At 61.5% G+C, this 23,675-nt stretch overlaps 2 protein-coding genes across 11 annotated transcripts in view; one reads left to right on the forward strand and one right to left on the reverse strand.

Moving 5' to 3' along the window:
- EXD3 (exonuclease 3'-5' domain containing 3) overlaps positions 1 to 13,588 on the reverse strand; it is a 79,769-nt gene extending 66,181 nt beyond the window's left edge. For all 7 annotated transcript variants that reach the window (XR_005020228.1, XR_005020227.1, XM_036854736.1 and 4 more), the window contains exon 1: positions 12,882 to 13,588. Coding sequence is in view for 5 of the 7 variants with exons in the window: in XM_036854736.1 (XP_036710631.1) it covers positions 12,882 to 13,560 (679 nt within the window). In the remaining 2 variants the exon portion in view is untranslated. The remainder of the gene's footprint in view (positions 1 to 12,881) is intronic.
- Positions 13,544 to 23,474, forward strand: NOXA1 (NADPH oxidase activator 1). 4 transcript variants are annotated; one of them, XM_036854747.1, is made up of 15 exons: positions 13,544 to 13,735; positions 15,611 to 15,693; positions 15,958 to 16,020; positions 16,556 to 16,664; positions 17,783 to 17,917; positions 18,757 to 18,864; positions 19,812 to 19,871; positions 20,117 to 20,160; positions 20,665 to 20,797; positions 22,078 to 22,117; positions 22,341 to 22,399; positions 22,641 to 22,780; positions 22,905 to 23,030; positions 23,121 to 23,235; positions 23,333 to 23,474. In XM_036854747.1, exons 1-15 carry the CDS (start codon positions 13,559 to 13,561, stop codon positions 23,459 to 23,461), a joined length of 1,521 nt encoding a protein of 506 aa, XP_036710642.1. In that variant the 5' UTR covers positions 13,544 to 13,558; the 3' UTR covers positions 23,462 to 23,474. The 4 variants fall into 4 exon arrangements, with proteins under 4 accessions (XP_036710642.1, XP_036710643.1, XP_036710644.1 ...); XM_036854748.1 differs by having other exon boundaries at positions 22,919 to 23,030; XM_036854749.1 differs by lacking the exon at positions 19,812 to 19,871.
- Positions 23,475 to 23,675: the final 201 nt, after the last annotated feature.

Consider the following 23,675-nt stretch of genomic DNA (forward strand, 5'->3'; position numbering starts at 1 on the left):
GCTGCAGGTGAGAGGCCGTCCCCAGGTGTGTGATGGTGACGGTCCTTCCAGCTCCTGACGTTGGTGCGGAGAGCTCTGAACCACCTGACTCCCGACCGTAGGTAGGACGCTGCTCTTCTCCTTCTGGGGGACCTTCCCCTGACAGCATCCAGGGTGCCAGCAGGACGGACGGACGGGGCAGGATCCACTAGGCATGCTCACGTCCTTCAGTCCTGGGAAACGTCCTCATGTCTTCCTGGATTATGTCCTGGCCTCCCTGTTGTCCATTCTCTCCTCCTGGAATTCCTCTGACTTGGATGCTAGGCTTCCTGTAAGAACCTCTAATTTTCTTATCTTTCCTCTTCTCTGCCTCTGGGGGAGATTTCCTGAACTTTATTTTACAACCCTTTCATTAATTATTCATTTCCACTATCAAAATTTTAATAATAGCCAAGAGTCCTTTCCCCTGAGGACCTGGCGGCTTCCAGACGTCTCGTTTGTCGGCACCGACGCCCCCCCTCTGTTCACGGCCCCCTTTTCCTCCGGAGTCTGGGGGTTGCTGCTCCCACTGGAGAGGAGGCCCTGGACGGCTGCTTGGGAACCTGGGGCGGGCGGCACCTGGGAGGAGCCTCGCTGTGGGTAACAGGGGCCTGGAAGACCAGTCTGTCTGTCTGTCGGGAAGGAATCCTCCCTTCCCCACCTGGGGTCTCAGCCCCCACCCCACGCAGACCTCCACAAGGCCCTGTTTCCAGCCTGGAGCCGCCCCAGCTCTGCAGCCAGGCTCGGCCGGCCCTCAGCCGTGGGCTCTGCTTTCCCAGCCTGCAAGGCCCCTCTTCCCTCCTCTCTGCCCTCAAGCACGTTTGCTTTTCTAATGTCTTTACTGTCATTATAATGGACCTCGAGTGGGGCAGGTTATCCGGCCCCTGTGCACAGCCACCCCGCCCCTTGCCGGGACCTAACCCCAGACGCTCCTTCCCACCTCCCACCCCAAGTCTGACCCAACCCCGGGGGGCCTGCCACTCCAGGAGGCTGGGGTCTCTAAACAGAGACCCATCCCCACCGCACACCCTCTTTGGGTGGCCGGGGGGCGCCCCGTCCTCCCAGCTGCCGAGTTGCCGCCAGGGAAGGGAGTGCGGCGCCCCGAGCTGGTCTCTGGGCCCCGCTGCTGGCGGTGCTGTCCCAGGGCGCGTGACCGCAGCTGTCCCGTCCACACCGAGGCCCCAGCCAGGGTGCTCCGCAGGGAGGAGCGCCTTGTTTGCGCGCCTGTCCCGCACGTAGCGGAGGTGCCGCTCACGCCCCTCACGGCCACTGCCCCGTGAAGCCCGCCCGGTCACGGTCTCTGACGGGTCCAATGTCTGTCCCTCTTCTGCAGGCCCTTTCCTGGGGGTCCCGGAGCAGCAGTGGGCGCTGAGGGGTGGTCCAAATCCACGGCCCGCTGACGGGCCTCGTGACCACCCCCCGCATCTCCGGGGCCCATCTGGCCGGGGCGGGGGGTGACCCTTGGGCCGGCCAGAGGGTCCCCAGCAGGGGGAGCTGGAAATGGCCCAGGCCCCGTGGGCCCCTCCCCGGGGAGGCGCCGGGGGCCCGGCCTGTTTCTTCCCCTGTCTTCCCGTCCTTCAGCCCAACAGTCAGGCCTCACCCAGGCCCAGTCCCCGTGGGGTCAGCTCACAGCATCACTGCGGCCTCAGCAAGGCTGAGCGCTCGTCCGGCTGGGCTGGCTCCACGGGGTCAACACCGTTGCTGGCCGTCTCTGGAGCCCCTGACCATTCACAGCACACAGCCGTGTCCAGAACCATCCAACCACCACCCAGCCCGCCAAACAAGCAGCAAACCCCGGGGCAGCGAGCTCCTGGCGGGGCTGGGGCCTGCATCCCTGCGCGAGGCCGGGGTAGGGCCAGGGCTCTCCCGGGTGCAGCGTTCTGTCGGCACCCTTTCCCGTCTCCCGCCCGAGAACACGGGGCCAAGCACCCACCTCCCACGCAAGGGGTTAAGAGCAATTGGGTTGTTTAAATAAACCCCTAACGGGCGCCGGGGGCTTCTGAAAGGGTCTCCTGCCCACAGCCCTCCTCGTTCCTCCCAGCACAGAGCGGCCCGAGGGACATTCCTCCTTGAGAAGGCGGAGCCTTTATTTCGGCACAAAGACCGGCAGCAGCGCGGGGGTGAACGTCCTGCCCACCCCGCTGCGTCAGGCCCCGCAGGGGGAGCCCCAGCCCAGCAGTGAGCCCACTCCCTGGCGGTCAGGCTCTTTCCCCCCCGAGCCGGTCGGGTTGCCGTCCCTGAGCTCACCGCCCTGATGGCCTCCTTCCCGCTGCAGCCGTCCACTTTGCTGGTCAGCCCAGACCCGGTGGCTCTTTTATGGGAGGGTGTTTTTTTCTAATCCTCTCAATTAGGGGAAATCCCTACAATCTCAAGATCTGCTGCAGGCGTATTTCCACCTCCCTGCTGGCACCACTTTCCCCCTTTCTCTCAGGGGCACAGTGGCCAGCGCCTGGCCACTCGGAAGCAGGTGATTGGCTGGGGTCTCAGGCCGGCCCCAGGCCAGGCGGACAGAGCCAGACCCTCCTTGGGAAAGGACTGAGGCCATAAAGCTCAGCTCTGGGCCGTCCCTGAGCCCTGGGATCTGAAACCAGTCGCCAACGAGCGGCAGCAACTAAGCCCAGTGTGCTTCTGAGGCTGAAAACTGCTGACAATGACCAGGTTCAAGTTCACCCCACTGCAGACTTTAAAAATTGACCTCACTTTAAAATGAAAAAAGTCTGCCTGGAGTCCAAATGGTCTTTAGCTGGAATCGTGGTGCCGGGTCTGCAGCGCATGCCGAGGCGAACAGGCCTTCCCAGGGACAGGAGTTCCCGGAGGCCCCGCGGTGAGCACCACCTGGCAGTTTTCGAACTTTCTTTAAATCAGAGTCACCAAATACAACTCGTTTAGCGTTGTGACTTTTGCTGAAAGGGGCTAAGCTGAGCCAAATCCCTTCAAGGAGCCCTGGCACACGACCAGATCTCCACTCACCCCAGAGGCTCCTGCTTCCCCGGCTCCACTCCCTACCTGAGCGGGGAGCCCCCAGCCCAGCAGCAAACCCACCTAGAAACAGACTCAAACCCAAGGAAGGGCGCAGGGGAGTTTCCAGAGAGACACACCTTGCAGGTCAGATTGCTTCCTCCTGAGAGCTGGGACCTACCTGGGAGCCTCCCCGGGCGTCTACCTAAAAGCCTACCTGTAAACCTACCTGGGCGTCTACCTGAGAGCTACCTGGGCATCTACCTGAAAGCTACCTGGGAACCTACCTGGGAGCTACCTGGGACCCTACCTGAGAGCTACCTGGGCGCCTACCTGAGAGCTACCTGGGACCCTACCTGAGAGCTACTTAGGAACCTACCTGAGAGCTACCTGGGAGATGGCCTGGCCTGCTACAGGTTCTGGGGCGATCAGGGTCCCCAGATGTGCCTGCCCCATGTCCACCAGCCTCCTGCTTGGCACACTGACCAACCTGGCCCAAGGCAGATGCCTCCTGGATGCCCCCCTCAGCCAGGCCCAAGGGGCCCAGTAGGGGAAAGAGGACACCTCAGCAGGGCCACCCTCCCAGGGATGCTGCCGCCTCCAGACAGAGTGCCCCCCACGCCCACCACAGCCCGGCCCCCCCGAGAAGTGGAAGGGGAGTACAGAGCGGGTGCTCGTGGGCACGTCCCCCCACCCGGCCCGACTGTGCCCAGAGACCCCTCATGTCCAAAGGAGGCCAAGCCAGGCAGGAGGCCAGCTTGCTCACGAGCCGGGCTGGGGGCACGTTCTTCAGGCCGGTCGCCCCTTCTCAAAGCAGCTGTGTGAGCGGCGGGGCAGGGGCAGCGAAGCCTGAGACCCCGCGGGAGCCCAGAGGACGTGGGAAGGGCAGTGAGGAGCGGACGATTCACTGTTCCTGACCCGAAGCTGCCCTTCAGACAGCCCAGAAAGGAGAGCTGAAGGACCCCACAAAGAATCACATTGCTGGCCCAGGCCCGTGCCTCCCGTCCATCTGTCCCTCTGCCCACCTGGCGCAGGAGAGCACAGAACACGATGCATTCTCTCCGCACCTCGGGGAGTGACGGAGCGACCTTTAGAGAGGTCAGCACAGCATTCTGGTTTGGGCGCCAGATCGTGCTTCCTCTGTCATTTTTCTGTGTCGTTTTCCACAACTATGGGGGCGCTGGCTGCGTGTCCCCCCAGGTATTCCCTCTGCCCTCCATCGCGGGGCAGGTGGGGTGGTGGAGGGTGATAAGGGCGGCCTCCCGGCCCCATTTCCCCACCTGCTGTAAGCGCAGAACGCACACAGGGTGATAGCAGAAAGGGTCTCGTACTGACTTCTGTGTATCCAGTACGTGTCGGAACAGTAACATGTTGCGTATGCCAGGGTTAAATAAAATATATCACTAAAGTTAATTTCGCCTCTTTCTTTCTATAGAAAATTTAAAACCACACGTGTGGCTCACGGATTTCTGCTGGACACACTGGTCTTGACTGAGAAAAGCAGCTGACCACATAGGAGAGCGGCCCTGCAGGCGGCCGGACGCCTCCCCACTGCAATCCCGGGCCCTCGGGGCAGGACGAGGGGACGCCGGACCCCCAGCCGCCACTCCCCGCAACAGCTACGGGGAGACTTACCCTGCTGCCCCCAATCCCAAATGCAGAGCCACCCAGGATCCCCAGAGACATGGGGGTGCAAAGCCTGGGCCCTGCAGATGTGGCCACTCAGGCCGCTTCAGTTAAATAACAGCGCTAACTTAAAAGCCATTCAAACTGAATTAAACTTTTGTGCGTACATCTCAGTGACTTTTTAAAGCTTTATTGAGGTGTAATTCACATACCATGGAATTGACCCTTTTAAAGTATACAATTCAGTGTTTCTAGTATATTCAGGCACGTGCAACCATCACCCCTAATCCAGAGCCTGTCATCACCCCAAAAGATTGCCCGTCCCCGCCAGCAGTCACCCGCCCTGGCCCCCCGACCTCCTGCACCCATGACCCTGCTCCTGTCCCTGTGGCTTTGCCTGTTCAGGACACTTCGTGCACATGGAGCCATAATATACGTCCTTTCTTGTCTGGCTCCTTCCACTCAGCATGATGTTTCCGAGGTTCATCCACACTGCGGCATCTCAGCTGGGTAACGTGCCACGGTGTGGACCCGGCCGCGGGCACGTCTGTGGGCAGGAAGCGCCGGGTCGGACGTGGCTGGTGTTTAACTCTCGGGGAACCCGCGCACTCTTCCAGGGCAGCTGCCTCGGGAAACTACTCCCCACCCCCCCGAGTTCTCGCCAACACTGGTCGATCTCTCTTCTTAGTCCCTCCAACCCAGAGGTGTGATTTTTAACTTACTGATTTGACTTAACGATTGTTCCTTTAAAAATTAAGGTCGCCAACTTTAAACACCAAGGGTCACTGCGATGGTGTCACACTGAATCGAGTTTCTCCTGCAGCACAAAGGAACCAGCCCTGGGAGTCTCGGCCAGAAGGCTCTTCGGGACCCTTTCTCACCGGATGCCAGACTGCAGTGGGGGCAGGGGGTAGAGGTCAGGGGTCACCGGCCCCACCATTCGGGTGGGCTTTCCTGCTTCCTGCCTGCTGTGACTGAGGGCCTCCTGACGACCAAAAACGAGGTAGAAATCGGAGGAATGACAAATGGCTACTTAAAAACCACATTTTACATTAAATATTTAATGTAACGGGGACAAGTCCTCCCAGTGTGTCACGAAGCTGTGTGTCACCAAAGTGGCCGTGTCGGAACAAAGGCCCGTGGGCCTCAACCCACTTGGCACCGGGGGGCACCCGCCAGTCCTCTGGGTTTTCTCTTTTACTTTTTGTGTTTTCTAAATATTATAAAATGAACACGCTCCGCTTTGTATTCACGAAAAAAAGGAAATCAAGCCACAGATGTTATTCTTAAAAGTTAAAATAGAGCTTCCCTGGTGGCGCAGTGGTTGAGAGTCTGCCTGCCAGTGCAGGGGACACGGGTTCGAGCCCTGGTCTGGGAGGATCCCACGTGCCGCGGAGCAACTGGGCCCGTGAGCCACAACTACTGAGCCTGCGCGTCTGGAGCCTGTGCTCCGCAACAAGAGAGGCCGCGATGGTGAGAGGCCCGCGCACCGCGATGAGGAGTGGTCCCCACTTGCCGCAACTAGAGAAAGCCCTCGCACAGAAATGAAGACTCAACACAGTCATAAATAAATAAATAAATAAATAAAAGAACGTGAATTTCTTTAAAAAAAAAAAAAAGCAAACTGGGCTATTCATTTCAAAAAAAAAAAAATGTTAAAATAAACTACGATGGAATCTTAGCTTTACAGGGGATGCCAGCCGCCCGCCCGCCCAGATGCCCGGCGGTCTGAGCTGCAGAGCCGGCCGCTTGTGTCGCTGGCTGTCCGTGACCACCACACACACCTGCTGTCTCAAGCGGCGGCCAGTGGTCCTGACTCAGGTTCCTGGGGCTGCAGCCAGGACTGGTGCGGAGCCCGGGGGCCCACGTCCCAGACGGCAGGAACTTCTGAGCCCACCTGCTCTCTGCTCATTGCCTGCTCCAGTCTCCTGCTTCCCCCAGGCCCGTTCTGATAGGAGGCCTCGATTTCTTGAGGAGGTTTTCACATTTATTACCATAACATCAGGGCGTTCGGTGTAAACTTGTTTACGTGTGTGGTTCTCGCCTTTCATGAATGTTCAGCAAGTTTTTACTTCTCTTTTGTTTTCCCTTAATTAGTCTTATCAAAAGTTTATTTCATTGGTATTTTCAAAGAACTAGATTTTGGGGAATTCCCTGGCGGTCCAGTGGTTAGGATTCGTTGCTTTCAATGCCGAGGGCCTGGGATGGATCCCTGGTCAGGGAACTAAGATCGCACAAGCTGCTCGGTGTGGCCAAAAACAAAAACAAAAACACAAAGAACTGGTTTTTGGTTTTGTACCTCCTGATTTAATTATTTAATTAAGCTTTCTTTTTTTTGAGTTATACATATATTTTTTCAGATTCTTTTCTATTACAGGTTATTATAAGATACTGAATATAGTTCCCTGTGCTATACAGTAGGGCCTTGTTGGTTATCTATTTTAAATACAGTCGTGTGTACATGTTAATCCGAAACCCCTAACATATCCCTCCCCCCCACCTCTCCCCTTTGGTAAACACAAGTTTGTTTTCTGTGTCTGTGAGTCTGTTTCTGTTTTGTAAATGAGTTCATTTGCATCCTTCAGATTCCACAGGTAAGTGAGACCATATGATATTTGTCTTTCTGCCTGACTTACTTCATTTAGCGTGATCATCTCTAGGTCCATCCATGTTGCTGCAAATGGCATGATTTCCTTCTAAGCTTTTCTCTTTATTAACTCCCTCTACTTCCTTTTGTTTCTTGGTTTTGACTTTGGGGGCACGGTTTCCTTCCCCACTGGAGACAACTGCCTTCTGGTTAAACGCAGGCTTCTTGGACCTGCCTTTCTGTCGTGATAGCCCAGACGTCCCTCTTCCCTCCGGCTGGCCCTCCTTCCTTGGGAGGTGGAAGCCCCCCCGACTGGCCCTTCACCCCTGGAATTCGGGAGCCGCAGCGCTCGCTGGCTCCTGCGATTACTCCACACGACGAGCTCTCCTTCCCAAGCTCTGGTTCTGTGTTACAGGCTCATTGCTGCCGGTTTGCTCGAAGCTTCTAGCGTTCTGGCTTCTCCTTGCTCGGGGACAGGCCCTGGCCTGCAGAGTAGCCGTCCCGGGGCAGGACGCCGGTGGCTGTGCGGGGCGCCTGCGAGTGGACATTAGCTCAGGGACCAGCAGCGCAGTCTCTGCTCTGAAACTGCGGGGGGTCTCCGTCCGCCAAAGCAGAGACGGGTGACCAGCTGCTTCCAGGTCCAATGCACCCAGACACCCAGCCCCCCGTAGGATGCAGCCCTTCGCCACGGGATCCTACAGGACAGAACTGAACGTCTCCTGTTTTACATTCTCCTTTCGACTCTGACCCTCCGAGGAGATTCATCTGGAGCCACTTGCTGTGTGCGTGGCTTCCCTGGAGTGCGGGGTGCCCTGGCGGCAGGGGCCCCTGCTCTTGTCCGAATGCCGCCCTTCCTTGTCACTCGTGCTTTTCTTCTTTAAGCCCTCTTGGCGGGGGCGGGGGCAGGGTCCTCGGCGAACGTGTTCAGGTCGGCAGCCTGTGAACACCTGACGCGGTGGGTCTGATGACCCACCCAGTGCCCCGGCTGAGCCCCGGGGAGAAGCGTGGTCACCGAGCTGAGTTGGGAGGCTCTCCATGGCCTTGTGCAATGGACACAGCCCAGGGGGACCCAGACCCACACGGCTGGCCTCGGACACCAAGTGCCCCTATCACATCCGAGCCTGTTTTTATTTCCTGAGAGAAAAATCTTATGTGGCATTTTGTTTTTTCTTGGAAGTGCCCATTGTTTAAAAAGAAAAAAAAATTCTTTGTACTGGGAGAAAATCAATTCCAAAGTACCCAATTCCTGCCCATTTGATTGACATCTGTGCTCCAGAACCAACCAGTTACTGAACTCTTCTGGAAGTAAGTTGCAGCGCCAAGCTGGCCACTGAGTCTTGCCCTCACTCAGGACACGGCCCCTGCGCCGGCCTCTACTGACTTAGGAATCGCGGGATCCGACCAATCTCAGCAGCCCCGCCCCCGCGGAGGAGCCGCCTGGGAAGTTCTCACCGGCGGCGGCAGCGCCGAACAGCGTCCTGACCAAGGCCGGCTCGGGGCTCTCAGGGCCACAGCCGCTCCAGGCACCTCCACAGCTACTGGGCAATAGAGTTTATTCATTTATTTTATTTTTGGCCGCGTGGGGTCCTCCTTGTGGCACGCAGGCTTCTCTCTAGTTGTGGTCCGTGGACTCTGTAGTTGCAGCCGCACAAGCTCAGTAGTTATGGCTCGCGGGCTCTAGAGCGCAGGCTCAGTAGTTGTGGTGCACGGGCTTAGTTGCTCCGCAGCACGTGGGATCTTAGTTCCCCCACCAGGGCTCGAACCCATGTCCCCTGTATTGGAAGGCAGATTCTTTACCACTGGACCACCGGGGAAGTCCCCTGGGAAATAGATTTTAGCTCAGATACAAGGAAGTTTTTCTGAACAACCTCTAAAGTATTGAATTTTAGAGCTGGAAGAATCTTAGAGGTCATTTAATCACTCCAATTTTCAGGCTATCTGTAAAATAGAAAAACTTGTAATTGAAATCTTCTTAAAGATTTAAAAAAATTAAACATTTTATTTTGAGATAACTGTAGATATACATATACTTGTAAGAAATACTAATAGATGTCCCATATACCCATACACATATACCCCAAATCACAACCAGGACCTTGTGTTGATTCAGTCGAGAACCAGAACGCTCCAGCCCCATGGAGCCCTCCTGTTGCCCTTTCCTGCTGCCCCAAGTCGTTGATCTGTTAGTGACCCATCTGTCAGTGACTCCTGACAATGCTGCTCTGATCTCCATTCACGTCATTTGTCATTTGAAGCAAGTTGCATAGATGGAACCACACAGTCTGGCCTTTCGGGGTCTGTGTTCACTCGGCACACTCCCTTGAGATGCACACAAGTCGCCGTGTGTGCCCAGCGCTCATCCTTTTTGCTGAGTGGCCTCCCTAGGTGTGGACGCACAGTCTGTTTGACCAGCACCCCCTGAAGGGCATCTAGGCTGTTTCCAGTCTCGGGCTATTAGGAGCAGAGCCGCAATAGTAATCCGTGTACACTGGCAGGCACAGGGATGGTACTTTTTTCATCTTTTTATTATGGAAATAGAAAAGTTGAAAAGTAGTGGGCACAGAGAACAGCCAGAGAGTAATTCAAACAACGGGACCCCGGGTGGTGAGTGCACAGAGGCAGGGCCCCAGGACAGAGCCAGAGGAGGTGGAAGAGGCGGCCGGGCTGGGGGTGGAGCACAGGAGACCCGGAGAAGGTGTGTCCCAGAGGCCAGGCACCGACGGGCGGACGAGCCACAAGGAGGCCACCAGAAACCCTGACAAGTGCTTGGGTGGAACCCTGGTGGGAAGGCCGCCTGGAGCAGGATTAAGAGTAAAAAGCACGATGGGAAAACAGTCAAAAAGCTACACACAGTGACCACCTGACCCAGCTCCCAAGAGAATGGAAAACACACGGCCACACAAACACCTGCACACAAGTGTGATTCACAAGAGCCAAACAGTGGAAGCAACCCGAATGCCCATCAGGGATCCACGAAATCGGTCCATCCACACAACAGCATGTAACTCAGCCTTAAAAGGGATGAAGAGCTGACACACACTACAACATGGACGATCCTCAAAACCAGGATGCTGAGGAGAGAAGCCAGACACCCATCTACACGCTTCACGATTCCACTCACACGAATTGTCCAAAAGACGCGAATCCACAGAGGCTGCACCACCAGGTGCCCGGGGCTGGGGGAGGCGTGACAGGGAGTGACTGCAAGGGGGGATGAGTTAGTGGTGATGGCTGCACAACTCTGTCAATGTGACAAAAACACTGAACCGTACACTTTAAAAATGAACTTTATGATATGTGAATCATACCTTAGTTTCTAAAAAGCACCCAGCAAAGGTAACAAAGACGCTGAGTACTGGCAATTCTTTCAAGGAGTCTTGCTGCAAAGGGGAACAAAGAAATGGTGTGGGCGCAGGAGGGGAGTGTTTTGTTCAAGGTGCGAAGACAAACATCTGTTTCGAGGGGGGAAATGATACCTAGAGGGAGCACCCCAGGGAGATATGTGGGGATGAGGAGGGGGCAGCGCCAGGCCCACGTGGGCCCCGCAGGAGCCGGCGCGTTCCCAGGGAGGAGGTGGGGACCCCCTTCCAGCTGCCGCTTTTCCTCCGGGAGCCAGGGGGCCGGGTCCTGGGCTGGGAGGCAGGATGGGGCAGAGGTGGGGCCCGAGGAGAGGATGAGGAAGGAGCTGGGCCGGGGGAGGAGCAAGTGCCCGCACGGGGCCCGCGTGACCCCCCTGAGGCTCACGGTCCAGGGGGACAGAGACCAGCCGGCGAGGCCAAGCTCCTCCAGCCCGAGGGGACCGGGGACCAGAGGCCCCGGTGGGCGGGGCTCGTCAGGTGGAGGGCGTGAGCTGCAAGGACAGACGGGGCGGGGGTGAGGGCTGCAGCGACGGAGAGCCCCAGGTGGGCCGGTGGGAGGGGGCAGCTGAGCTCAGGGACCCGCTGGGGCTGCGAGGGAGGCGGGAATCCTGAGGCCGGACAGGGCAGGGCTGCGGGGAGGCTGGGGGGCGGGAGGTCTGGTGAGAGGAAGGGAGCGTCCACACGGGAACTCGGGGAGGAGGGAGCATGTGTGTGGTGCGGGCCATGCCCACCTCCAGGCCAGCAGTTTGGGAACCTCAGAGCCCACACCGGTGAGGAAGCAGGGTCCTCGGGGGCACAGCGGCCCAGGACACCTTTTGAGCACTTCTCAAGCATCATGGCAGGCCCTTCTCACAGCAGCCCTGCTGGGTCGTCCTCATCGTCCCTGGTCCTCAGGTAAGGCACAGGGAGCTGGCCCAGGGCCACACAGGGAGGAGACTCAGCCATAACTGAGCAGAGTCACAGGCCCAACTGAGGAAGGAGGAGTCCAGCGTCAGAGGCAGCTGGGTCTCTGTGTTAACCGCTGGGCTCCGGGCTCTGACACCTCCCGAGACACAAGCCTCCCCTGGACCCTGGAGGGTGCTCTCCTGAGTACGGAAAAGGGCAGAGCCCATCTACGGGAGTGTTTCTAGGGTTGGGTGCTGTGACGGTTAATTTTATGTGTCAACGTGACAAAGCCATGGTGCCCAGATATTTGGTCAAATACAGTCACATGTTGCTGTGAAAGTATTTTTCAGATGAAATTAACCTTTAAAACACTAGACAAAACAACACTGGTAAAGCAGAGACTCTCCACGATGTGGGTGGGCCTTGTCCAATCAGCTGAAGGCCTTAAGAGAAAAGACTGAGGTCCCCTGAGGAACAGGGATGTCTGCTTCGAGACTCGAGCAGCAGCGTCAACTCTTCCCTGGGTCTCCGGCCTGTCACCGCCCCCGCCCCCCCGGGCTGAGGACCTTCTGGTGTTCACGGTGTGAAACTGAATGAAGGGAACCTCATTAAAATGGAGTCGGGAAGGCTGGAAGGGGGAGCTCTCACACACCACCACTCCTCGTGTCTGCAGACCCCAAACAGGCAGAGACGTACTTCACATCGACCCAGAGGAAAAGGCAGGTTTTCTCCCCGCTGGCAGCAGCCCAGCCAATGGGAAGCATCGCCACCCTGAACCCCGTTTCCTCCAATGGGCTCTCCTTGCAAGCGGCCCCTCCCAACTTCCTCCTTTTTCTCTATCGAGTAACGTTCCTCTCCTTTATTAGCTGGTCTTGCCTATAGTTTTCGCTGTAGCCCGCTTGTCCTGAGTTGCAATTCTCTGCTGTTCCTGAATAAACCCATTTTGCTGATAAAATAGCTGGCTGTTTTATCTTTAAGGTCAACCAGAGACTTGAGGGGGGCGGGGTACACAGCAGCTCTATGCTTGGCGTCCAGGGTCTCCCGGGCCGCACCACGTGGGGCCCACCTGCCCACACAGGGGCAGCGCCAGCCACGGGAGGTGGGGGCTGGATCAGTCCTGCCGGCTGAGGGAACGACGGAGAGGGGAAGGGGCTCCCTGGGCGAAAGGACGCCCTGACGGACGTCCCCAGAGGGTCGCTGGGGAGGACCACCACTTGCTTCCTCACGTGAGCCTCGGGCCTCCCCTCCGGCTCCGACCCGGGGTCCTAGACTGGCTGTGCCCAGCCAGGGTGACCCGCCCCCGGGGCCTTCCCAGCTGTGCCCATGTCCAGCACCGGCCGCGGGCGCGGGAGGCCCCAGGGGCACCAACTGTGGCCAGTGCCCGGCCCAGGACGTGCTCCACGGCCCCCGCCCCTCGCACGCTCGGCCCGCGCCCCGAGGTCGCTTACCTGAGTCGGCGGGGTCCGCCCGGAACCTTGGCCCGGCCGCGGCCACGGCCTCAGCAGCGGGCCCGGACGGCTTTCCGCAGCGCACCGAGGCCGACGAGGCCTGGCGAGCTGTGGGCGGCGAGCCGGGAAGCGCGAGCTGGCGGACCTCCAGGCGGAAGTCCAGAGGGGCGGGGTTGACTCGGGGGGAGGAGCCGGGCCTCTGCTTGGGGGCGTGGTTAGTCCGGAGGGGCGGGGCTGGGTCCGGGGAGGAGCCGGGAGGCTGGCTAGGGTCTTGGTCAGGGCGGTGGGGCGGGGCCGGCTTGGGAGGGCCTCCAGGCCGCTGTTTGGGGGCGTCGTCATTCCGGGGGCGGGGCTGACGGGGGTGGGGCCGCTCTGCCGCCAGGGGGCGCCGTGGGCCGCAGGAGGCCTGGTTCACCTGGCGCACCCCGGCCCGCCCCGCCCCGCCCCTCACCAAGTACCTGGCGCCGGTATCGGTCCCCGACCCTCCCGTCCTCCTCGGAGGGCCCCCGCAGCTCCACGCCGGTCTCCGGATCCCGGGGCCCCTGCTCCGCGGTCCTCGGCCCCCAGCCACCCCACCGGACCCGTGCGGGACTCCCAACGCCGCCGGCCGCGCCCGCCGCGCTCCGGCCAGGAATCTCCGACTTCCGCCGTGGGGCCGGGCAGGTGTCCACCTCGTCATGCCCTCGCTCGGGGACCTGGTGCGCGACTGGCACCGGGGCGCGCAGGCTGTGGCGCGTGGGGACTGGGACTGCGCCCTGCGCCTCTTCTCGAGCGTCCCGGAGCCGCCCGCCAGGATGAGCTTCAACGTGGGCTGCGTGCACCTGCTAGCCGGGGACCCGGAGGCTGCGCTGCGGGTGAGCCAGGGGCCCGACAGCCTGCGCCCCCAGGATTGGTCGCAGAGACCCCACCCCTGGGGGACGCTGCTCTCTGGCCCTGGGGGGGGGGTCGATGAGGGGTGGGATAAAGTCCCAGCTGCAGGGGTGAGCCCAGGACCCCTGCCCTTCCTCCCTGATGGCCACCTGAGGATGTCTCCCCAGGTCCGCCTCAGTGAACACCTAAGCAGGGGAGGCCTATGTGGGCAGGGGACCCCAGCGGAGCTGAGTCAGGGCCGGGATGGGGGTGCAGGGCTCTGGCACTGCTTCCACTGTGTGGTGACCATGTGCCAGGCTCTGTAGTTTTGGGGAACGGCCGGGATGAACACTGGCTCAGGTGCTCTTGGCCGAGGTGCTAATGTACCTGCAAACAGGCTCGAAGCTGGATGGGGCTGGGAAGGGGCACCCAGGGTGTAGGGTTTGGGCTGGGCCTTCTGCAGACACCTGCGGTGATGGCCAGGAGACAGGGTCTCTGGTTGCTGCCCAAACCCCAGATCTGAGCGCTCACCCGTCTCCCACCCACTCCCCAAAGCAGAACCAAGATCTGGGGGTACACATGGGCGCACACACACACGTGCCTCCGCCAAGCGGCCAGCAAGGCCACCTCTGCCCTTCAAGCCCCCAGGTTTATCACGGTGGTGCACGTTCCACGGGTGACAACAAAAGGCCAGCAGCACCCCGAATCCCCCTCAGAAAGAGCCAGGTTCCCGCGTTGTTCAGGCCATCAGTGACAGCTACCGAAAACGTGTTCAAGGGACCTGCCCTGTCATTCTTCACATCTGTGTATGAATCTACAGTTATCTCAGCAGCAATGTCAGTGTTAAAATGTTATCCAACAAAGGGGTGCGATCACTGAACACCATGGAATCAGCGGTGTAAGGCCAATCCAGTCACCACTTCCTCTAAACCGTGATTTAACCAGAGAGAGGGGACAAAAGTTCTGTGCAGAGGGGTGTGAGTGTTAAATTCTCCTCCACCCTAACCGGAGACGGAGTAGCAGAGGCATGTTTGTTGGAAATTTTTTAAAAAGCAGATGGAACGGCTACAGTTAATAAAACTGGTTGTCTCTGAGGACCTGGACAGGGTGAGAAGGGCGTAGCTGGGAATGCAATCTGTTGGTAGGAGCCCTACGGAAGCTTCGGTTTGGCTGCTCTGTGTGGCAGGACAACAAACGGGTTTCCCTAGTGCTGAGTGGCCACATCAATACTGTGTGCGGACCCTCAGCCTCGGGTCAAACTCAGTTCAACAAGCCCCCCACTTGGCCATGACACCAATCCAGTTACCTGTATTTAACTTGATAGCTGCTGTACGCCCTCCTCTTGCTTGTGTTTAACTGGTGGCTGCTGTCCTCCTTAGGAACAGATGATGTCGTTTCTGAGTCTAGTTTCAGGAAGAGCTGTGTTTTACACACATATTAAGAGTTTTGTGTTGTTGTTCTTTCTGATTCTAATAGATGAGAATTGTGTCAATTTGTACGAACTACCAAAACTAGGATTTAAAAAAGACAAAAATCTTGCATAACTCTCTCCCCCGAAGGTAACTATGATTAACACGATGGAGTGTTTCCTTGTCCTCATGGTAAACAAGTTGGTTTGTGCTGCCACCGAACTGCCCCTGAGCGCGTCGCAGGGCACCTCGGGAGCCCAGGCAGGTTTGGGTTGTGGCTGTGACGCGTGCGCCCAGCCTCGGACTCAGAGGCCCCCCGGGTGGGCGCGGGAGACCTTCTCCTGCAGGTGGCCATGATGGGGGCCAACAGGATTCCTTGACCCATTGCTGGGCGTCCGCCTGGACCGCATCTGTGACACAGGAGTGACGGGGTTACAGACCTGGGGGTTCCATGGGCAGTTTTGTCCCCAGGCATTTGACCAGGCAGTGACCAAGGATGCCTGCATGGCTGTTGGCTTCTTCCAGCGAGGAGTGGCCAACTTCCAGCTGGAGAGGTGAGCACAGAAGTGCCCTGTTCTTCCTCTGATGGCCCTTTGGCTCTGCAGAGCCCTTTCCTGTGTTCCTCTCTGCCCACGGGTCACCTCCTCTCACCGACCCCTCCTGGGCGGCCCCAGGGGAGCCCAGGAACAGGATGCTGTGGTCGTGCGGCGGCGGAAGCAGGGTAGGGCTGCACCTTGACCCTTGGCTCTTTGCGGGGTTCGGGGGATCAGAGTGCTTGTGCTGGCTTCCCCTCCTTTGCTCCTACATCCCTGCTGTAGACGGGACAGCGCGATTATACCCATTCTGCCAACGTGGAAACCGAGGGCAGGGCTGGAGGAGTGGTGCGTCCCAGGACATGGAGGTGATGGGGGTCCTCCCTAGCCACCTGGCCCTCGGCTCCGGGCCCTTCCCAGAGAAGGGATCCGGGCTGCAGGACAGGCCCGACCCCCACAGAAGGTCCCACTGGGGGCAGGTGGGCTCTGGGGGCGACCTCCTCTTCTCATCGACCCAGGAGCCTTCCTGGGGGCGATGGGGATTCTGGTGGGGGCTGGGGAGCTTCCAGCGGGGCTCTGCATGGGGAGGCCCGTGGGGCGGGGCCCGAGAAGCAGGCAGGACACGCCCAGGGCACTCTGCACACCGAGGTTCGGGAGAGGGTCTGGGGTACGGGCAGGGGAGCGAGGCGCCCAGAGGACAGAGCTGGAGCCCCACGTGCTGCTCAGCCCGTCTGTGTGTGGACCCCCTGTGTTGAGACCTGGGTGACCACCACGGCCTCCACCACTGCAGCAGGAGCTGGGGCAGCGTGGGGCTGGGCGAAGCTCCACCCCTTGCCCTCTGGCCGCTGAGGGCCTCCACGCCAGGCTCCCCTGCCGCCCACAGGTTCCGGGAGGCCCTGTCCGACTTCCAGCGGACCCTGGCACAGCTGAGGGACAACGCCGCCATCGACTACACCCAGCTGGGCCTGCGGTTCAAGCTGCAGTCCTGGGAGGTGGGCGTGCGGGGAGCGGGACGCGGCTGGGCACTGGGGTGCTGTCTGCGGGCAGGCGGCCCAGGTGGTCCTTCCAGGCCGCTCGTCCTGAAGACCCCATCCTCTGGGTCCCGCTGTCTTGTCACTGTCACAGCTGGGGCCGTGTTGACTCAGGTGCTCCCTCTGGCCAGAGGGGCCCCCAAATCCCACCGGGGGGCGCAGGGGAGGGTGAGAGGTCAGCGAGAGGTGACAGGCGGGGGGGGCTGGGCCGAAGCAGGCCTGGCTGTGGGCCCCTGGCGTCCCCGCCCTGGGGTCCTCGCTTGGCGCCGTTCCTGGCCTCCTGGGGCGGGGTGGGCACTGACGGAGGGGCTTGGGAGGAGCGCCCATGCTCCTAGCGCTCCCGGACACGTGCTGCCTCAGAGCCCCTGGGAACCACCCGCGTCCCAGTAAGCCAGCCGCGGGGCAAGTCCCGCCGGGGTGGCCCTGGCCCAGGGCACTGTGTGCAAGGCGGGCTGTGGGAGTCAGCCGGCCGTGGCCCCAGCAGGCCATGTGACAGCAGCTCTGGGAGCGCGGTGTCCCTGCAGACTGCGGGGACAGAGGCTGCCGTGGGCGAGCACTCCCCATCCTCCACGCTCGGCTCCCGGGAGCCCTGGGCGACTTCGCTGCTGTTTCCCAGCACATCCGGCCCAAAGCGTCCTTCCACACGGGGGGAGGGGCGGGGCGGAGAGAGGCCTTCCTCAGACAGCACCCCAGACTCTTGGGGGTTCAGTAAGCAGGGCAGCACGGGGAGGAGGGGGTCAGGCCAAATGCAGGACGGGGCCGCAAAGGCCGAGAGGCTGCTTCCAGAGATGGGAGGTCCGCCTGACCTTCAGAGCAGAGAAGCAGGGAGGGCTGATCCGCTCCGGCTGGGGGTCTGGAGAATGAGGCCTGCCGGGCAGAGCCGGCCCAGGGGCAGAGCCAGGCGGGCTCCACGTCTGCTGGGCACCCGGAAGAGCCCTGGGCAACTGTGTCTGGGAAGCGCAGTGGCTGGACCAGGGGCAGGGCCAGGTGTGGGACCAGGCGGTGGGGCTGAGGGCAGAGCTGGTGGGGGTGGGGCTGGGGGGGTCCTGGGCCTGCCGTCACCCCCGCCTCACTCTCAGGTGCTCTTCAGCGTGGCTGCAGTACAGAGCCAGCTGGGGCTCTGGGCGGAGGCCACCCGCAGCCTAGAGGAAGCCATCGCCAAGGGGCCGAAAGGGGCCCGCGATGACCTGGACATCGCCCTGGGCCAAGTGCAGGTGAGGGGCAGGTGAGGGGCAGGTGAGGGGAGGTGAGGGGGCAGGTGAGGGGAGGTGAGGGGGCAGGTGAGGGGGCAGGTGAGGGGGCAGGTGAGGGGCAGGTGGGGGGCAGGTGAGGGGAGGTGAGGGGAGGTGAGGGGCAGGTGAGGGGGCAGGTGAGGGGGCAGGTGGAGGGACAGGTGAGGGGCAGGTGAGGGGGCAGGTGAGGGGGCAGGTGGGGGGACAGGTGAGGGGCAGATGAGGGGGCAGGTGAGGGGCAGGTGAGGGCAGGTGGGGGGCAGGTGGGTGGCAGGTGAGGGGCAGGTGAGGGGGCAGGTGAGGGGGCAGGTGAGGGGGCAGGTGAGGGGAGGTGAGGGGCAGGTGAGGGCAGGTGAGGGGCAGGTGAGGGGGAAGGTGGGGGGCAGGTGGGGGGCAGGTGGGGGGCAGGTGGGGGGCAGGTGAGGGGAGGTGAGGGGCAGGTGAGGGGGCAGGTGGGGGGCAGGTGAGGGGAGGTGAGGGGCAGGTGAGGGCAGGTGAGGGGGCAGGTGAGGGGGAAGGTGGGGGGCAGGTGAGGGCAGGTGAGGGCAGGTGAGCAGAGCCAGACTGCTAAGCTGACTCAGGTGGCTTGCCAGGCCCATAGCCTGCAGTTTGGGGCTCACATCTGTCCCACCCCTAAGACTGACTCTATGAGCTGAAGAAACTTCTGGAGGGAGGCGGCCTGTGTGCCCAGGTGTGGGCTGGGCTTCCCGTGGGCTATGGGAAGTAGGTGACGGGGCCAAGCCGTCCCTTCTGCTGTGAGGTTCCTGCAGCCGCAGGCCTGGCCCAGTGCTCAGGTCTGCATTGTCCGGATCCCCCTCCAGAAACAGGTCCCCCTGCAGCCTCGGCAGGTCCCCAGGGGTGAGGTCTTCCGGCCGCACAGGCGGCACCTGGCGCACCTGGAGCCCGTGGATTTCCTGGGCAAGGCCAAGGTAAGGGAGGGGCAGCTTCTCGCTTCTCAGGCCCCAGGGGCTCAGGGGCCAGCAGCACCCAGCAGGCCGCAGAGCGGCGGGCAGCCAGGCCCCTGCTGAGCTCACACCGTGTCCCAAGCTTCCGGGATGAGCTCACAGGGACACCCGGGGTCATCAAGGCCTTGGTGGGTGGACAGAGGACACAAGGCTCCCGGGGTGGGCAGCAGTGTCTCCAAATGGGGCCACAGATCTGGGTCTTGGAACCTGGCGGCGGAGCCCACCAGAAGCTGCTGAGGACCCCCAAGGTGGTGCGGCCCTGCCTGCCTCCGCCCTCGACTCGCTCTTCTGGCCTCAGCGTCTCCTGGGTTCTGTGTTTCTGTGTCCTCCCTGCATCTCTGCCTCAGAGAGCAAGACCCTGGGGAGGACCGAGGCAGGCTGGCCTGGGCCACCTCTGCCCACCCTGGGTCAGGGCAGAGCAGCAGCAAGATCGCAGGATAATGGGGAGCAGCTCACCCCAAAGGTGGGGCGGTAACCGGGGAAATGAGGACTCCCTGTGCACAAAGGAAGATCCACTCTGGTTTCCAGCTGGTGGCCTTCAGCCAGGCCTGACACCCCCCGGTCACCCGAGGGCTAGGTGCTGCGTGTCTTTGCTGGAGGGCTGCGTGGAGGAGGGGGCTCTGAGCTGCATTAATCCATCGACTTGGAGTCCTGTTATCACAGGAGATGACTGCTTCTAAGAAACAAGAATATTTTAAAAGTTGTATGAAAAATAAGTTAAAATGATCAGCACAGATGTTTTCCTTCTTCAAACATATTTTTCCCACCTCCCTGCCCCCACCACGGTGGTCCAACGTCTTTGGGCCGGGCTTGGGCAGCCCCCCCGGGCAGATGGGAGACTTCGGGGTTCAGAATGGGCAGCGAGCGCTGGGCACCCCTGACTCGGCCAGCCCCTTGCTGTCCCTCCCCAGGTGGTGGCCTCCGCCGTCCCTGACGGCCCGCACGGGGACGCCCGGCCTCAGCAGCCACAGGTGGGTGGTCAGACTTCCAGCCGCCTGACTTCTCCTCTGACGTTTTGCAGGTGGGGCCTTCCAGACCCATTACTCTTAAGGATGCCTTAAAGCCTCCCCGCAGGCTTCTCAAGTCCTTCTGATCTAAACGTGGGGGGGCGTCCCATCCCGGGAGAGAGCCAGTGAAAACTGTGCAGCCTTGCCCCCCAGCCCCCGACGCTCCATGGGGTCTGCATCCTGAGGAGGGGGTCACTGTGTGCCCACAGGCTCTCTACGCGCGTGGTGAAGCCAGGCCTGGGGCTGCCGAACGGTAGGAAGGGGCTGTGGCCCCCCACTCCTCCCCTGTCGGCAGAGGCCCTGCGAGGCCTGCCTTCCGGCCCGAGGCTAGAGCCCCTTTGCAGACCCAGTGTGGCCGCTCCGGGCCAGGGCCCAGGGGGGCTGTGTCCCCTTTCTGGACTGGCTGGAGCCCCGGTGTAGGGAGGGGGGGCCCGCCTTGCTCAGCCCTCCCTGTGCCCGCATTTGTCCTGAGCCTGTTCTGCTCCGGGGGAAAGAGCCTGCCTGCCCCTCACTGAAGCTCTGCTCAGGCCTGGGGGTGGGCACCAGCGGCGCCGGGGTGGGGTGCAGGCTGGGCTGCAGGCCGACGGGAGCAGCCCTGCCGTCCCCGCCAGATGCAGCCTCACAGGTGGCGGTCCAACTGGGGAGCTCCTCGTTTCCAGCTCAGGGCTCTCCTAGGCCCACCTTTCACGGGGGACCTCGACCTCTGTGCTGGCTGGGTGGGGCCTGAGAACGAGGACCCCCTCCCCCTTCCCTCCAGGGCCCGTGACACAGGCCCCTCCGGACCTGGTACCCGCTGTGGCCCCAGGACGCCCCTTGATGCGGAGATGGGGGTCAGCTCTGGCCAGGCTGGGCGGGCTGACCGTGGCACACTGGTCACCAATGATGAGCAGGTGGGTGAGCCCGGGCAGGGCAGGCAGGGGCCACAGTATTTGGAGGACCCCCGCCCCAGGCTGAGCTTCGGGACCAGCCACAGCTGGGCCCTGCAAGGGTCTCAGGGCAGGGCAGGTGGCCTCATCACCTGCTGGGGGATAGAGAGTTGGCTTCCTCAGGCAGGCCAGGGACTTGGCGGGAGCCGGCCCCAGTGACCGGACGCCATGGGTCAGGGACACACTGCTGCTCACGTGTGCATAGACAGGAGCCCGGGTGTCTGCTCCCCACCCTGGGCCCGGGAGGGGCCTGCAGCCCGTGCGTCATAGCCGTGAGGCTCCCACCCCTCAGCTGGGGCCCCCGGCCTTCCTTCTTGGACACGGGACTCCCCGCGATGCCCCAGGCACTGGGTGAGGCTGAGGAAGGGAGGCGCACAGGATTCTCCTGGGCAGGTGTGCTGGGCAGGTGTGCCGGCAGGGGTGTGCAGCCGGCACCAGGAGCCGGGAGGCCGCCCAGCACAGAGAAGGTGGTTAAATTTCACATTCCGTTTATCAAAGGACTCAGTTTAAAATGAGACGGTCACTCCACTTCCTCTTTCACTGATGTCCAGCTAACTCGGTGGACAGATCGATGCCCTTGAAAGCCATCCATCACAGCTGTACTTGATGAAACCCCGTGGCCCTAAGTTCACATGCTGGGTGTTCGAGCACTTGCCCTCCAATGGGCAGCAGCTTTCTAATTGCTTTAAACAGCTGACAAATCTGATAAAAATCTAAACACTCCGTTTACAAACTTAGTCCAACTTTCAGATCCCACCTGAAATCAGGGCCTGAGTCAGCTGGTCGGTGTGGCCAGGACTGGGGCCCTCTGGGGTTTCTGCTGCCCCTCAGCACACCCACTGCTTAGGGTCCCAACACAGGGTGAAGTCCAGCGGGTCCCTGGCTTCGGTCCCCAGCCCCCGGGGTCACCGGGAACCCCAGCTGGAGCTGCCACCTCCTGGTGGGCCAGGGGAAAACGGGTTGGAGCCCACAGTGCCAGGCGGCCTGTCTGTAGTCTCCAGGCCTATAGGGACCTGGTTCATGCCCCAAATTCACCTCCAACGCCGTTCGATTTGTGGCTTCCTGCCTGGCCAGGCTGTCTTGCAGGCCATGCCCCTCACCACTGGCTCTGCTTGGACAGTGTCTGGGCACTGCCCGCGACGAGCTCCAGGCCCAGGGGAAGCTACCTCCACCCTCAGGGCCCCACCCCGGCCCCCAACCCCACCCTGGCCCGGCAGAGCCCCAGCCTGTGGCTTTCCTTGCAGAGGCCCCACGTGGAGCAAGTTGGCCAGCAGGTCCCTCCAGGTGAGGCCCCCTGAGCAGCTGGTGGTGGGAGGGAGGGTACTTTGTGGAGGGAGCACCAGGCAGGTATCAGGGCGGGGCTGGGAGCAGCCTCTTTGTCCTCCAGGGAGGAAGCTGGTGGCCTTGGGGCTCCCGGTGGGCACGTGGTGCCAGCATCTCTACTCCAACATGTTCTACTTTGGGGGTCGGTAGCCACCTGAGTCCCTGACTCCTCCCCGTCCCGCAGGGCTGCTGGTGGCTGGGGGGCCGGGCCCTGGCTCCTCTGAGGATCCTGCAGGTGCTGGGGTAAGAGGCACTGGCTCTCATGTCACCCTCCACCCCCCAGGGATGTGGGGCTCCAAGGCCAGACCCCATCCTCCGAATGCCTCTAGGGACCCCAGCTAAAGAAGCCTCACAAGTCCAGAGCCCCAGCCCCCTCCCACCCTCTCAGTCCCTGCCCTGCCCCCTGGCCCGAAGGCCACCCTGGCAGTCCTGGGCACTCAGATCTGGGGCCTTGGAGACCAACCACCTTTCTGCCTGGACCCAAGGCGTGGCTGCGGGAGGCCCCGAGTCCTTGGTGACCTTCACAGCGCAGTGCACCTTCACCCTGGCCCTGAGGGCCCCAAGAGGAGCCGACCTGTCCAGCCTGCGGGCCCTGCTGAGCCAGGCCCAGAGTGGGCAGCTCAGGTGAGCTGGAAAGCCAGTGTGAGGGCTCCAAGCTGGGCACCTATTAGTCCCGGCCCTGGGAGGGCTTTTGAGGTCAGAGGTCAGCGCCCTCCCTAAAGCCCCTGCCCGCGCTGCCCACTCTGAGGCATCTCTTTGCAGTTACCGAGACCCTAGTGACAGCGGGGGCTGGGTGCCCCTCACCGGGGAGGAGGCACTGCAGAGGGCCTGGCAGAGGGCTGCCGGCCCTGGGGAGCTGCGGCTACAGTGCCAGGTGAGCCGGGGCGGGGGGCGGCCCAGGGCGGGGGTGTCCGGCCCCTCTCCCCGTGCCGAGCTTACCCTACAGCCCTCCCCCCTGCCGCAGGGAGTGGGCGGCCGGCCTGTCCTCTACCAGGTGGTGGCCCGGCACGGCTACTCCGCCCAGGGGCCCGAGGACCTGGCCCTGCAGCCGGGAGACACCGTGGACGTCCTGTGCGAAGGTAGAGCTGGCACTGCCCCCCCATCGCCCTGCCGGGGGCCCCGGGGCAAACGCGGTGTCTGCGAGCAGATGTGGTGATGCCCTGACGCCCCCTGCAGTGGACCAGGCGTGGCTGGAGGGCCACTGTGACGGCCGCATCGGTATTTTCCCCAAGTGCTTCGTGGTCCCGGCCATCCGGCGCACATGAGGAGCTTGGCGCTAAGAAGTCCGTGGCAAGGAGGGTTTAATAAAGGCGATCTGCCCCCACCAAGGTGTGGTCCGTGTTCTGGGCTTGGCCACTGAGAGGGCCTGACCGAGGCTTCTGAGGCTGTGGGGTGGCCGCTCCGGGAAAAGCCCGCAGAGCCTGGACATTGGCCCTGCCAGCTCCTGGAGAGGCCAGGGCCCGCTGCCCGCCCCTCCCAAAGAGCCGGGCCCCCTCTACCTCCAGCAGTCACCCCCGCT

The sequence above is a fragment of the Balaenoptera musculus genome, chromosome 6 (assembly GCF_009873245.2).
Source record: "Balaenoptera musculus isolate JJ_BM4_2016_0621 chromosome 6, mBalMus1.pri.v3, whole genome shotgun sequence".
Classification (NCBI taxonomy): Eukaryota; Metazoa; Chordata; class Mammalia; order Artiodactyla; family Balaenopteridae; genus Balaenoptera; species Balaenoptera musculus.

Coding starts and splice junctions, on each gene's coding strand:
- NOXA1 (XM_036854747.1), top strand. CDS start 13,559: ATGCCCTCGCTCGGGGACCTGGTGCGCGACTGGCACCGGGGCGCGCAG. Junction 13,736..15,610: donor ACCCGGAGGCTGCGCTGCGG/GTGAGCCAGGGG, acceptor TTTTGTCCCCAG/GCATTTGACCAGGCAGTGAC. Junction 20,161..20,664: donor AGGCCTGGGGCTGCCGAACG/GTAGGAAGGGGC, acceptor CCTTCCCTCCAG/GGCCCGTGACACAGGCCCCT.